General features: G+C 37.7%; 1 protein-coding gene across 5 annotated transcripts in view; it reads left to right on the forward strand.

Moving 5' to 3' along the window:
• The window catches only part of METAP1D (methionyl aminopeptidase type 1D, mitochondrial), a 93838-nt gene that overhangs the window by 61853 nt on the left and 15763 nt on the right, over positions 1 to 16222 (forward strand). For 2 of the 5 annotated variants that reach the window (XM_002808010.4, XM_077957196.1), the window contains exons 2-5: positions 10411 to 10568; positions 12608 to 12757; positions 14507 to 14655; positions 15173 to 15215. In XM_002808010.4, coding sequence (XP_002808056.4) covers positions 10411 to 10568; positions 12608 to 12757; positions 14507 to 14655; positions 15173 to 15215 — 500 coding nt within the window. Of the gene's footprint in view, positions 1 to 1537; positions 1651 to 10410; positions 10569 to 12607; positions 12758 to 14506; positions 14656 to 15172; positions 15216 to 16222 lie in introns of all 5 variants that reach the window. The other 3 variants (XM_077957193.1, XM_077957194.1, XM_077957195.1) reach the window with 3 other exon arrangements.

Genomic DNA, 16222 nt, shown 5'->3' on the forward strand with positions numbered 1-16222 from the left:
TTTAAATGATATTACGGCATCCAGAAAATCTGGCAAAGAAAATGATATTTTGATGACATTTTTCACAGGGCTCAACTAGAATGAATTATTACATTTTAACCATGGCCCTAATAAACAGCTTCTTTATTTCCTCTGTAAGGATACAGTATTTCTTTGTCTAAGAAGTTGCCTGAGTATGTGTATTGTTGAAGTGCTAAAAAGCTGCTTTTCTCTAAACTTTAGCTGAGGGACAATGGGATTTGCCAAGTATATACCATTTCATTGTGACTCAATACTTTATGATTATAAAGATGAATTTAATTTAAATTTTGAAGTAAACTTTTTTGTCTCAAATGGAGAAATTCCATGCAATAGCCCTATTGTACAAATTAAACATTTCTATGTAACTTCTACTTACCCACCAAACAATCAGCTTTTAGTTTTATATTTGATTTCTGACTATAATCTTTGGCACCCTTCCCCCAGCTATAATTCGGCCAGCCTAAAGGAATTTTTTTTTCCTAGACTCACAAGCAGGAGCCTACATTATTAAGTAGGAATGTTTATAGATCTGTATTTCTAGAGTAGGTTGAGGTGTTTTTGTTTCCCAAAAAGAGGGGAATGCTTCTTGTTTAAATACAGATGCCTGTGGGCTGGTGGTGTACATTAGTGAATAATCACATATTATTGGATTTAGCTTTTGTAAAGAAGCAAAATGAAGTATTTTTGTAAACCACTTCTGAACTTGTCATTGATGTTATTCTCTATCAGTTGCTATTAATAATTTTATTTAAAGGAGGAGGGATATAGTACAGAGCCAACTTCCTGATTAGGCCTTGGGGAAGGTCATGTTTTGCAGTGACCTGGGCACCATTCTTAAATGTTGTTATTATTGGAAGAGGGTACCCTCAGGCTGCTGCCCTTCCTCTCCCCAGAAGTGCTCTATGACCGACTTTCCAGTTCATCTTTTCTAGAACCAGGACTCCCGGGCTGTAGATGAATTCTGACATCTACAGACCAGTATCCATCTCAACTTCATTTGAGGTGAAGTTTTATTAGTAGTAGTGGCCCAGTCCTACCTTAATATGAGAATGATGCATCCTCATAAAAATTGCAAAGTTAGAGCAGTAAACAACTAGGATGAACTTTTATACTTCAGCATAAAAGTGAATTATGACTTTTTTGTCACTTAAAATATTTTACACATTTCCTTTTTATTTCTGTGGGATCTTTGTTACTGTTTTAGTGGTCTTAGGTAAAAATAATTTCAAGGACAACACTGTTGGATGTGAAGTAGAATATTTATTTCAGACAAGTATTATGCCCATATATTTTAGATTCAGCTACGTGCTTTATTTTCAGCATTAAAGAAAATGAGCTGTTTTCCAACACCTGCATACCAACTGGGCCTGCATCCTCTTTAGAAATGTTGTTTAATAAATAAACACTGTGACTTTATCATCCAGAGGCTGTTGCCAAATGCTGTTAATTAGGCCAAAAAATATTTTTTAAAGGTTGGTGAAACAGATCCACTTTTCTCTCTGTAATGGCATCTTAGCTTGAAATCCAGGAAGCGGTGGTGTATGGTGTCCATATCCACGATTTCCTGCATTGGAGAAAAAGTGTGGAAAGCATCTGGGGAAAAGGAGGCTCTTTACCAGCTTGTTTCCTGTAAGTTCAATTGGAAGACCTTGTCTGTGCAAATAGATTTCAAAATAGAGCCTGCCCTTTGACTGTCTCCATAATTACATGGCTCACTCTGTATTTTATTTGGCAGCCACAGCAGTTAACCCCTGGAAGGAAGGGGCTGATGGCATGGCCAACTTGGCTTCCCAGACATGTCCATGGGAATGAATAAACCACTGTTTGGAGAAGCCCATAGCTAAAAACACACTAGAATAGTTTGTAACTGAACTGGAACTCTTTTAAAACAAGTTTACTAACGTTTATTATAAGTTAAAAAACTTAACTTTGTCCTTATTGTGCATATTGTAGAGCTGTATTAATTGTTTTAAAAAATTGGGAATTGGGGGAGTTCCTTATTGCTTTGATGTAATCAACATCTGTCAACAGATGAATTTGCTTTTGTTTAGTTTCAAGGGTTCTTGTCCTTTAGCTTTGCGCAGTCAGTATCTGCTTCAGCCTGGGGCATTCCCTAGTAGTGCATGTGGTTTTTTTTTCCCTCAACAAATGCACAGGTTATTTCTTGTGAAATGTGAGCTTCCCTTCTGCTTTAAGTTGCCTGGAGATGGGAAGGAACCTTCAATCTTTCTCATTTATTTTGAAACATACACCTTAGTACTAGATTATAAAAATCAATAAAAGAGTTATATCGAGTGATGCAGACTATTTAATTTTTCTTTAGCAACATTTGTACACGTTATGAAACCTGTTAAGCAATCAGTCAGTGTTTTAGGTCAAGAAATATAAGGCATGGATGCATTTGCAGTGTTCTTGTGGACTTGAAGCACACAGCGCTGTAAGAGCCTGTGCTCCTACTCTGAGTAATTGGTTGGAGTTCATGAAGTGTAATCTTTCTGTGGGTCTAAATCAGCACCTGGAAAATATATTCCTATGATACCATCCCTTCTGAGCTTACTGTAGGAGGCAACATTTTTAAACAGTTAAAAATGTATCAGATTGCTGTCACAAAGTAAATTGGGGTTTTTTTGTTGTTAAAGTTAATATATTATTAAGCAAATCATTTGGTTTAAAATTAAAATCATCAATGAATGTAAGAATCATATTTGAAAATGAATTAGCAAAACGTTGTTTTTCTCTCTTGGTAATCATAAATCATTTAAATCTGGCAGGCATTCCTCTCTTCATCCAAAATAATTGCCTCCATTTGTAAAATCAATTAGATGTTAACATGCTATAAATAATAGTTTTGTTACTAGACTTTGGCGTTTACTGATCATTATGAAAAAAATATATTCAGTAAGACATTTTACAGGGTGTCTTTTAAATCACATATTATCTCTGGTTGACATTGGTAGCTAATGTAAAGTAGTGCCAAGCTACTTTATTGTGTTGTTTTCTACCCAGATATTTGATACCTCTGCAATGTAACATAACTGAGGATTGATGGCACACTGCAGGGTGAAAGTGCTTCCCTGGAAACATACAATGAAAAATATGTGTGTTGGTAGCCCACACTTGAGTACAAATGTACTTTGTTCAGTTTTACAACTTCTTAAAATAATCAGCATTTTAAATGTCTCTTTGAAAGTTCATTCAGACCTCTCCCTTAAAAATACTTGTTGACCAAAAGAAAACTCACATTTTCAGGGATAAAATCAGCTTAATTAAGGGTCATTAGTAAAGGTGCACATGAAAACCCAGGGCTCAGTGGGTGAAATGGAAGCATTTCATTATGTAGTATAGGATGCATGAGCAGATAACAATTAAAATGGACCCTGAGTAAGAGGCCAATAAATATAGGGCATATTATGTGCAGCAACATTAGTTATTTAAAATGCATTCCTCCCTCCATCATACTTGAATTCTATAATCCCACCTTCAGGCTTAATCTATAAAGGAAAATAAAATGCAGCTTTTAGAAGTGGATGTTATTACTGAATATGAAAATATTTAAAACTGTAACCTAGATTTACATTCCAAATACAAATTTGAAATATGAAAAAGTGTGCTGCAGGATCCGGAGGACACAGAGCAATTTCAAGAGACATTCAGGCTGCACAGTGTGTCCTTCCATGGAGCGCAGGAAGCAGTTACCTATAATTTTCAGCGTTCAACTCAGACTAGGTGCTGATAGAATTCTTGTAACACTAAAAATAAGTCTTATTATTACCTTTGATAACAATAAATATTCTAGTATTCATAACAAATAACATATAGATTTACTGCCTAAAAAAATCCGATATAGAGTTGGTGTTAGGTCATCACCAGTAACAATACTACGATCATCTCTTACAAGATCAAATTAGTACAAAGCAACTCCTCGCTGTTCTGGGCTCTTCTACTCCCCTGAGGTTTCTTGTGATTTCCCACTGGTGTCTCTAAAACGTCACATTAGTCCACTTGCCCCTTATGGTAATTAGTATGCACTTGAGTCTTGTTTCCCCAAATAGCTTTATCAAAACACAGTGTGCAGTGAATCCTGAATGAATGATAGTGTGTGGGAGACGGAGGGGCCATTTCTGTCTCTGAAGATGGTCATCATGCATCAGATTTGTTGTAATATTGGTGGTAGCAAGTTGGAAATTAGATGTAGTTATAAGGTATCAGCAGTGCTTTTGTCAAGAAATGAATTATATATAGGAAATTCAAGAGACCATTTCTACGTTGATCTACATTAGTTACTGTAGTTTGGGTATCCTTTCTGTGACCCTGAATATAATGGATACTGGGGATTTTAATTTTGCTCATTCAACATTTAGAAAATTTACTACTTATTTATATTATGATAAACAAAGTTGAGGGCCCACCCCTCTTTCTTTGCCAGGCTAATTGGAGGACCATTATCTTCTAAAGGTACCATGACTTATGCCCACTTCTTCATTTCACCTGTGAAAATACCAGATTTTATTTCTAATAAAAAGATGGAATCATTTGTAACGAGTAGTTAGTGGAATAAACACAGTATGGCACGTTATTATCCTGTTGCCTTGTGACAACATTTATAAGGGTGTCTTTTATCAGATTGAAAGAAAAGAATTCGTTTCAAATACAAAAGTGTCTTATGAAAGTGAAATTGCTGAATACAGTGTAGAACCATAATTGTCAACAGATTGGATATGTTCAGGCTATGTTCCTGACGTTTCGAATTTTACCATCCAGTCATGTGTGGGTGTGTCTGCATCTTTTCGGCAGTGAGGCTGTCATTTGGCAGGGCAGGTACCTTGGCAACACTGTTCATCCTAAAAGTGAATGTCTCAAAAGCCTCATCCAGATATCCTAGTCTTAGAGGCCTGATGACTTCATGCTTCAAGTTTAAGTACATGGAAAAGATTCCCCCTATAATGATTGTGTACTTGAACTTGATAACACTGATAAAGATGATCTTTCATGTAATCAACCACATTGAAAAAAATCTTCATGAGTCCTAAAATTGATCAGAGGCTACATCTTCCCGATGCCTGGGATGTAGCATGACAATCAGATGGTGCTGAATGAAGGCACACGTTTCAGAGCTGAAGGGACCTCAAAGATTGTGAAGCCCAACTCTCTCATTTTACTGAGCTTCTGCACCTCAGAGGATAATGTCTTTGAAGTACTCAGCACCGAGCTTGGCACCAGTAAGCACTTGGTCAGTCAGTGTCAACTGTTATTGTTATTGCTCAAGATCACATAGCTCTTAGCAGGACCAGGGGTAGAACTTTCTGTCCAATGCTGTGCCACTTTGGTTCTTTTTTCATCATGCATAGCACTATCTGATGTAATCAAATGCATTTGTTGATTTGTCTATGTCTGCCTCCCACTACAAGGATGTAAGCTCCCTGACAGTAGGGACCTTGTCACCTCATTCACCACTGAATTCTCTAATCCAGAGCATGGCACATGCAATGAGTTCATTAAGTAGTTGTTGAATGAATGAAGGCATTTAGAGACCCCTCAGGTAAACATGTTGAAGAGTAGAGAAGGAAAAGGAAAAGAAAGGAGGATTTATGGAGCACCTATTTTTTAAAAGATGGTTTATCTATTTATCTTGTCTCAGCAAATGCTTGCATCAGCTCGTGGTAGAGAGAACACTACTACTTCCATTTAATAGTGAAGAAAATGAGTCTCAGAAGTTTTGGTAACTCACACCTGTTTGACCTCCAAGCTCATGCTGTTTTCACTACCATAGTGCCTCCCAGTTGGATCATTTCTAAGAATTTTCATGAAAAGTGTCTTCATTCTAAATGCTAACTAGTTACATGATATGTACATTTTTCATGATTAAAAAACTGACCTTGAAATCTAATCCCTGAAATAATACATTATATAACAGAACACACTAGCGAATAGAACTCATAGAGCCCCTGCACACGGCTGAGAGGCAACTGGAATGGTAGACACAGCACTGGATTTGGACTTAGAGGATTAAGCTTGGGGCCAGGTCATTGATTACCAGACATGTGAGCCTTAATTCCTCATCTATAAAGCAGTGATGTTAACAGCTACCTGCCTAATGACAGAGCTGGTAAGAGATAATGTATGTAGAGCACCTAGCACTGAGCTTAATCTAAATGTCTATTAAATTTTAACCATTGTTAGTATTTATATTAGTATTATCATTATTAATAGTAATTATAATACTTTCCTCAGAAGGGAAACACTTATGAGTTTGTGTCTTGTATGTGGTCCTGCCTAGCAATGCAATTAGGGAGGTGGAATCACAGATCGAGTCCACCTGAGTCTTTCCAAAATTTCCATTTCATATCCACAGACTGTCCAACTAATAGTTCTGGCAGCCACCTCCGCGAAGAGCGTGTTTGGTCAGCGAAGGCAGCTTGGTTTGAGGTAGTGGATGGGTTAGGTCAACCCATCACCGCTTTTGGAAAAATAACTTAATAGTAGTAGTAACAATAGTTTTGTGATGACTTTTAAATTTTCTGGGTGTTTCCCTGTGTTTTAGCTCCTGTTTTTCTCATGCCTGTGAGAGAAGTAATATATTTTGTAGAGGCAACTTAGCCTGCTTTCCCTCTCAGCTTTGGGACTTACTGCATGTTCCTTTGTGTGCCTCAGTATTTTCAACTGTGACATGGAGTAATAACAGTTCACAATTCATACAGTTTCTGTGAAGATTAATGAGCTAACATATGTAAAGTGCCTAGTACAATAATTAAGACATAATGAGTGTTCAGTTAGAAACTATACTTGAGCCCTGTTTTCTTTCCCATTTTATTTTTTATGTAGTCTTTTTTTAATTTTATTTTTTATTTTTTTATTTGTTGAGACAGGATCTTACTCTGTTGCCCAGGCTGGAGTGCAGTGGTGTGATCATAGCTCAGTGCAATGTCAGACTCTAGGGCTCAAGTGATTCTCCTGCCTCAGCCTCCTGAGTAGCTAGACTCCCGAGTAGCTGGACTGACTCCTGAGTAGCTGAACTTCTGAGTAGCTGGACTACAGTAGCTGGTGGCCCAAGCCACCACATCTGGCTAATTCTTTTATTTTTTGTAGAGATGGGATCTCACAATCCTCCCACCTTGGCCTCCCAAAGCACTGGGATTACAGGTTTTTATGTATTCTTGAAAGAACTATTATTTATTGGGTATCTTCTAAATGCAAGGCACTTTCATATTTCTTATTTCAATTAATTCTCACCTGAGACTGAAATGAAGAAACTTGTGCAGGGCCACACAGCTAATAAGTGGTAGAGCTGAAACAAAAGTCCAGGCTTCTACTTTCCAACTGTCTGCTTTTCCTAGGATACTACCCTGTCCCTCATATATCAGTTGACAATACTAGGGTTGGTGGTATTGTCATTTGGGAAATATTATACTTTAAAAACTTTACAGAATACATACCTGTCTCTATCAAGCAACTTTTTTTTTTTAGAGAGACAGGAGTCTTACTTTGTTGCCCAAGCTGGTCTCAAACTCCTGGGTGTAAGCAATCCCGCATCAGCTGCTCTCCAGAGTAGCTGGGACTACATGTATGTGTCACTGGACCTGAGTTTTGCAACTTCTTTTTAAAGAAATGATATTATTGACATTTTGTCTGATGCTTGAAATTGTTTAAAATAGTACCCAAACACCTCTATAAGTTAGATTCAACAATATTACAGTCCACTTTAAGGAGGAACATAATTGAGTGAAACCTATCACCCTGAATCACTGACCACTGCGGTATGTTTGCATCAGTAACTTTCCCCAAGTCAATTAGATATCCAGAGTTTTGAAGCCAGTACTTACCTGCAATTCATGTTTTCATTATGTTTCACAGCTGAAATGTTACTCTAGGCCAGTAGTTCTCAAGCTTCCTGTGCGTCAGGATTACCCTGAGGGCTGGTTAAGGCACAGATTGCCTGCCTCCATCACCAGTTTCTATGTTTGTAGATCGATACGGGGCCCAAGATTTTGCATCTTTTTTCTTTTTCTTTTTCTCTTTTCTTTTCTTTTCTTTTTTTTTTTTTTTTTTTGAGACGGAGCCTTTCTCTGTCACCCAGGCTGGAGTGCAGTGGCGTGATTTTGGCTCACTGCGACCTCTGCCTCCCGGGTTCAAGCAATTCTCCTGCCTCAGCCTCCCAAGTAGCTGGGATTACAGGCTTGCGTCACCATGTCCAGCTAATTTTTGTATTTTTAGTAGAGACGAGGTGTGGGATTACAGGCGTGAGCCATCGCACCCAGCCTTGCATTTTTTTTCTATGTGACATTATAGTGCTGGTCTGTGAACCTCATTTTGAGGACTACTGCTCTAGACCAGGATTCAGCAAATGTCTCCTGTAGAGGGCCAAAGAGTACATTTTTTAGGCTCTGTGGAACACATGTTCACAACTACTCAACTACCACTGTAGGTCAAAACCCGCCATAGACATTTGTAAGCAAATGAGGGTAGCTGTGGTCCAATAAACCTTTTATTTATGGGCACCAAGATTTGAATTTCATGTATTACAAAATATTGGGTTAAAAAGTTTTTTTCAACCATTAATAAATGTACCATTTTTAGGTTTTGTGCTATATAAAAACAGTCAGCAGGCCAGATTTGGCCTTTGAGCTATAGTTTTCTGACCCCTGCCATGTAGTTGTGACCTGTTGGGGACTTTTAAAACTATTGTCTGGACAGGCGCAGTGGCTCACGCCCATAATCCCAGCACTTTGGGATTCTGAGGCGGGCAGATCATGAGGTCAGGACATTGAGACCAGCATGGCCAACATGGTGAAACCCCTTCTCTACTAAAAATACAAAAAAATTAGCCAGACCTGGTGGTGTGCCCCTGCAGTCCCAGCTACTCTGGAGGCTGAAGCAGGAGAATTGCTTGAACCTGGGAGGCAGAGGTTGCAGCGAGCCAAGATCGAGCCTCTGTACTCCAGCCTAGGCGACAGAGTGAGACTCCATCTCAAAAAAAACCAAAAAACAAGCAAACAAACAAACAAAAAAAGATTGTTCTAAATATGAAAGTAATGAAATAAAATGAATCAAAATGTCCTCCTGGCTGGATGCAGTAGCTCACGCCTGTAACCTCAACACTTTGGGAGGCTGAGGTGGGAGGATCGCTTGAGCCCAGGAGTTTAAAACCAGCCTGGGCCACACAGCAAGACCCTGTCTCTACAAAAAATACAAAAATTAGCCAGGCGTGGTAGCATGTGCCTGTGGTTCCAGCTACTCAAGAGGATGAAGTGGGAGGATTCCTTGAACCTGAGAATCCAAGACTGCAGTGAACCATGATCACACCACTGTGCTTTAGCCTGGGTGACAGAGCAAGACCCTGTCTCAAAGAAAAAAAAAAAAAAAGTCTTCCTCTCTACCTCTAGCCCCAACCACATGCCACAGAAAGAGCTACTGTTTATGAATATTAATTTCCAGAATTGTATGGGCATGTGCAAGCTTATATAAATGTATAAGCTCCTTTTACATTAATGGGTTTTATGTATGTATTTGTTAAGCATTCACTTTTTTCCTAACAGTGTATTGTGACCTCTTTCCGTATCAACACATAGAGATGATGATTTAGCCTATTCTTTTTAATAGCTCCAGAATTTTCTGTAAGTATACCATAATATATTTAATCAGTCCCCTACTGGTATTTCCTATTTGGAAACATTTGAGTTGTTTCCCACTTGCTGCAAGGACGATACATCTTCATACATCCATCATTGCATAGTGTCTGCAGGATAAAGTCCTAGGAGATGAACTGCTGAATCAAAGGATATGTGCATTTAAAATTTTGATAGATATTTCTAAATTCCTGTTGTGAGTATTTTGAACCCTATATTCATTTTCTTTCAGTGTTATACTTACATTTTTGCTATTTAGTCTTTATCTGACTTGAACATTCATCACAATGAATTTCAGTATAATGCCTCACTGCACGTGAACTTAACACAGAGTAGTAATCCTATGGAGGGCAAAAAGTACAGCTGGCAATTTGTCTGTGATTCTTGAAAGGAAAACGGCTTTACAGAGTATAAAGCCATCAAAACAGTACCCTGAATCTAGGGTCGTCTTGGACATTGTCACATAAGGTATCACAGCAGAAATTGTTCTTTTTACAGCCCTGGTACTTAGCAGATGTTTCTATATGTCTGTTTCCCGTTTACCATTGTCACGCATTTATGTAAACATAGTATTAGCTAATAAATACACTGTTACTATTGTACTAGAACTCAGAATACCACTGCTTTCCTTTCTATTTGGGGCTTTTCCTTTTTCAGTCAATAAGGTATTAGAATAATGATTTAATAGACAACGCCACAACATCTTAAAGTGGAGCACTGTGTTAGGTTGGTTTTTTACTTAGAATATGTCTATTTCTGCTCACAGGTTCTCATAGAATTTTCTCTTCACCACTCAATCATATCTACTTACACAAGCAGTCAAGCCGTCAACAAAGAAGAAATTTCTTTTTTCGGAGACAAAGAGATATTTCACACAGTATAGTTTTGCCGGCTGCAGTTTCTTCAGCTCATCTGGTTCCTAAGGTACTGTATTGCCTATTATCTGCTGCTTTTTCCAGCCAAGATAAAAGTTGACTGCAGAAGCGATCAAATATTTTTGCACCTTTGATTTCTGAGCCATTTGGGTTTTAATTTTCAGACTAGGTTTGTGATCTAAAACTGTGATTTGAGAAGTTTTAATATCCTACAGTTCTATAGCATTAATTTTTTAAAATAAAGCTCTAAGCTTTCAATTGCTTAGTGTATTTAGAATTAAAAGTTCTAACGTGAAATTTTCTATATTAAATTTCTAACATGAAGATAAAACTATATGTGCGTAGTTTTCTGTTTTAGAGAAAAAAAATAATTATAAAATCGTGATGATTCAAAAGAGATAACTTAAAACTAGCATACTAGCTTTTTTAAGCCTGTTCTTATACTTTCCTTGTTATTGATGCTGGTGTCTTTGAATCGTCTTTTAGACTAAATTAAATAAAATATGTCTCAGAGCAGTCTTTTTTTTTTTTTCAGAGATTACAGTTCTGTGGAAAGGCAATCTATCCATTTTTCAAAATGTAATATAAAGAGAATGTGCAAGCAAGCCCTTTAGGAAGAAGGAGAATAGCTAAAGAAATATAGATTGGTCACAAAAATCATCTGCTTTCTCCCTTTTATGAATTTTTTTTACAGTGAGCCCACATTTAGTACGTTACACTTCTGAAGATGAGTGGCCCACTTTTATGGCAAAGGCCGATGACACAGAAAGGCCACCAGGATGTATTCCCTGGCCTGTCACAGTGAGAGTGAGAATTTGGTATTAGTCACAAAATTGACACTTTTTTCCTTAGAAGAAAAGATAAATCTCTGGTGAGGTGAATTGCATTGTTTTAGCCATTTCAGTCAATTTCAGTGTGACAACCCAACAGCCCTTCTGCCTGCAAGTGATAACCTTGCCAGATCACAGAGCAGAGTGGAGACAAGACACAGGCTCTGTGGGGGAGACCTGGTGAGCATTTGTGGGCATTCGTGGTGTAGCTGTGGGAGAGTAGATGTTCCTCCAGAGCTCGGCTGTGGCAAACCAGGCAGTAGTGTTACCTGTATCAGAAAACCCATCTGAACAAGGGAGTAAATGAAGAGCCGTAACTCCTGCAGGACAGGCTTCACAAAGAGGAGAGCCCTAACCTCAGCCCTTCCAGAGCTGCTGTGGTGTTTCAATTGAATAGTGTTATCTCCCTCAGATTCCTGTCCCAAACTGCTGTGGAGCCTTACTGTGGACTGTCCAACAATGCTTATAGTTTGTCATGCATTATAAACTATAAATAGTTTGTAAAGAGCTGTGCAAAACCTTGGGACTGAAAGAAGCTCTGTGTGTAAGATGGCATTTATTTTCTGAATACTGCCCATGGTGGAGAATGGTCTGCAAAAGTGATCAGGGTTGCATGTCTTGAGTTTTGGGGTGGCTTTTTGTTTACTCTTGACAAATAATGGAAATGTTTTAGGTAATTTTTATGTACTTGAAGAATAAAACTTGTTTCATTTTATTCTAGCCTCTCAGTGTTGAGTATGGTTACAACATGTAAGAAAAGTGTATATGTAATAGGCTTTAGGGAACTTAACAGTCAGCCTTTTTACATATATTCATTTGGAGAGGGTGTTGGGAGCTATCTTTTGCATAAATTATATTTTTGTGTTAAGAAGACGAAAGTGCTCTTAATTAACCATTTGGTGAATTGGAAGCTTGGTGCTATTTTTCATCAATGGTGAATATGCTTCTAACCGGGTTGGGAGGAGGAAAAAGAGAAAACTACTGTTTGTTTTGACCAGAAGTCTGCTTCAGTCCAGTTTGACTCAAAGCATGGTAAGGTTAACAGACCATCCAGAGGCAGCACTAACAGGCAATGTTAAGTTCAAAAGGGCAGGGGAAGGAACTAGGGGCAGCCTGGAGGGTCTGTTGTGCTGGCTTCGGAGGTCGGTGCTCCGGCAGGAAGGGCAGAGCTCCATGAAGCAGTAGGCTGTGTCTGAAAAAATGATCCCATTGTCGTGCGCTGGGTTCTGATCTTCGTTTTCAATCCTTTTTCCTCAAGCACATAAAGAAGCCAGACTATGTGACGACAGGCATTGTACCAGACTGGGGAGACAGCATAGAAGTTAAAAATGAAGATCAGATCCAAGGGCTTCATCAGGCTTGTCAGCTGGCCCGCCACGTCCTCCTCTTGGCTGGGAAGAGTTTAAAGGTGGCGTCTCACCAAGCCTCAGGATGACTTACATAAGGGGCAACAAACACTCCTCTTTTTTTTTCCTTATCCTTAACTCTTCTTTTGTACACATCTAATTTGTTTTAAAAAAAAAATAAGTGAAGCCTTGGGATGGGGAAAAGGAATTTTATTATTTTATGTGTTTATTCAAGAAGTAATTTAAAACCCAAATTCAATTTTAACTAGCAGAATTCTAGAGATACTTTGGTCTCAGTCACCCTATCCAAGTTGATCAATGGCAGACAGCTTTGATTTTTGCCCCCTACTCCTGCCTGTAGTTTCAGCTTGTACTCCCCACATTATTTCTGTGTGCCTGAAGATTTGCTCTACCTTGTCCTTTGTCTCCTATTTTCTTGCATTTGCCCTGCAAAGAAAGATCAGGTCACATACAAAAGGCTGTAGGTAATATAGCAATGCAATTATATACAACTTCCTATTACAAGATTTAGTTCTTTCAGGCCAGACACAGTGGCTCACACCTGTGATCCCAGCACTTTGGGAGGCCGAGGTGTGTGGGTCATTTGAGGTCAGGAGTTCGAGACCAGCCTGGCCAACATGGTGAAACCCCACCTCTACTAAAAATACAAAAATTAGCCGGGCATGGTGGCGAGCACCTGTAGTCCCAGCTACTTGGGAGGCTGAGGCAGGAGAATCACTTGAACCCAGGAGGTTGAGGTTGCAGTGAGCCGAGATCATGCTGCTGTACTCCAGTCTGGGCAACAGAGTGAGACTCCATCTCAAAAAAAAAAAAGAAATGATTTAGTTCTTTCATTTAGTTCTTTCATAATAATCTGAAGCACCATTCTATATAAGGATTATAAAAGAAATATGTGAGCCTATTTTCTGCCAAAAGGTGGGCAGAATTTAGGAAGTGAGATTCAAAGATAAAATCACTCACAGTATCTTCTGTGTACCAAACTTACAACACGACTAAACATAATGTATATATAAAATAATGAAGAAAATTACTGAAGAAATGGTTAATTTTTAATAAAAGATTTTATTTTTGTTTTAGAATTTTATTTATGTTTATGGAGTTTATGGAAATAGTCTTCATATACTTATAAAACTCAATTTCAGTTTTCTTTTAGTTTGGGAGCAATTTCGTTTGGAATACCTTTAGTAAGGAAAAAATATTTTTAGAAATACATTTATTTATTTAGACATGAAAGAAATCAAGATTACTTAAAATCAAGTCTCTACAAAATGTATTAGACTCACTCTTTTAAATATCAACCATAATCTCTATGCCATTGCTGCAAAACCCCTGTAATGTTTTATTGAGATAAAAAGATGTGGGTTGACCTACTTTTCAAGTTTTTCAAGGTTCAACTGATGAACCTTTTGAGCATTTATTCATATGCGCTGGGTAGCCCAGGGCACCAACCATTGAGAAAGAGGAAGGAATTGCCGAAGAACATAATTTTGAAATCCTCAGGCCAAAAGGGAGTTATGTCATTTAGTGACTCACAAATGATTTAGAGGATCATAGGGCTTAACATTTCTATTTCCTAATGGTCCATAACACCATCACACGCCCAAATGATTGTCCACGAGGCACAGTTGAGAATTGTAACACTAATCATAATTAATTCAATTGTTGTACCATAAGTTTATCACAGTAAATTTATACAGTCTCACATGGAAGTGCTGTTGCTATAGCATAGTTGATAAATACAAGAAATGTCTTCAATTGTTGCTGCACAATTTCTTTATTTAACATTTTAGGTTGACATGACAACTGAAGAGATAGATGCTCTTGTTCATCGGGAAATCATCAGTCATAATGCCTATCCCTCACCTCTAGGCTATGGAGGTTTTCCAAAATCTGTTTGTACCTCTGTAAACAACGTGCTCTGTCATGGTATTCCTGACAGGTATTCATTTCTTAATAACATATTGTTCTTTGGAAACTAAAACATAAAGCTAAGATCTGTAACATATGTTGAAAGACACTATCATTCAATTGAAACCCACCAGTAAACTTCTGAAATTGATTATGATAAAACAGAAATTTTAAAGTATTTTACTTCTAAGTGGACACAATACCACCATTTAATGTGTGTTAAAGCAGTACGTAATCTAGATGGGAATTGTGCATTACATATGTCTTTTACTTCTTAGATTTTAATCATATAAGTGGTAAAAATCCAAATGTGGCAAATTTTTCTTATCAACTCTCGTTTTGGTTCTTGGCAAAATTAAGGTAACAAATTAAGTGCATCTTTTGAAATAAGTTAAAGATTAGATTTAGTTATCCCGTGTATTCCTCCTTCACTCCAAATTATCATTGCGACTCATTGGGTTTGTAATAGTAGTCATTAAGTATTTATTTTTATTTTCCTTTTATTGAGATCTGTCTATCACCATTTTTTTTTTCTGTTTATGTTTTAGTCGACCTCTTCAGGATGGAGATATTATCAACATTGATGTCACAGTGAGTAAATCATATAAAAAATCGTCTTTGATCAACTTCAGAATTGCTGGTAGCAACAGGAAGAGTGGATTGAAAATGTGAACTGCACCAGTGGAAGTGCTGTTTACTTCTAGACCCAGACGCAAGCAGCTGGTTTCCTTTTTTGTCTTTAACTCTGTGTTTATTCCAAGTAAACCCAGGCCTGACTTGAATTTAGGGCTGCAATCAGATGCACTGAGATCAATGTTGGCCTAAGTGAAATGTCAACCCAATCCTGCTATGTGTCATGTTTTTGAGAAGGTGTAATTGTTATTGATCCACTGTGTAGTTAACGCAGAGCACCACAGCACTGGGCAGCTGCTGAAGCTAGATATGTATGAGATGAGCTAACACGAAGAAAGCCAGCATTTTTCCTTCACTCTGCCAAGATTGATCTTCCTCTTCCTGCTGATTTTGAGTGGGGCCTGTCATTATCTTACTCTGTCATTAGGGGCTACATTGGCCTGTGTATGTCAGTCTATTTGGACAGCAACTCTTTTGCTAGCAGTGTTCCCTAGATTTATTAAAATCCCTGAAGGTAACGTCGAGTTCCATTTCTGGTATAGAGAACCTTGCGCTCAAAGTAAGCAGAGGGCTTTTTGTCTGAACTTAAGTTTTCACCAAATGGTTAATAGCCTTTCTTTTAAGTAACAAGCCTAAGTAATTTAACATAGGGACTTCAAATTGTACAAGATGTAACTTTTTCTCATTTTCTTAGCCTTTTACCATTCTCAGACTTGGATTATGTGTACTTTTACATTTCTTTTTATTAAAGAATTTTGTAATGATACCTTTGGATTATGTAGATTATAAATAAATTCTGTACATCTAATGATTAACAAATATATTTTAAATAAATAAAATTTAAACATCTTAGGAGAACTAGTTGAAATGACAACATTCAAGGAATACAGTTTCTATTAATAAGGAAGTGTTTTTAAGAATAGTAACTAGACCATGAAACTTAGGTAGGAGTGGGAATGAGATAA

This window comes from Macaca mulatta, chromosome 12, assembly GCF_049350105.2.
Source record: "Macaca mulatta isolate MMU2019108-1 chromosome 12, T2T-MMU8v2.0, whole genome shotgun sequence".
Classification (NCBI taxonomy): domain Eukaryota; kingdom Metazoa; phylum Chordata; class Mammalia; order Primates; family Cercopithecidae; genus Macaca; species Macaca mulatta.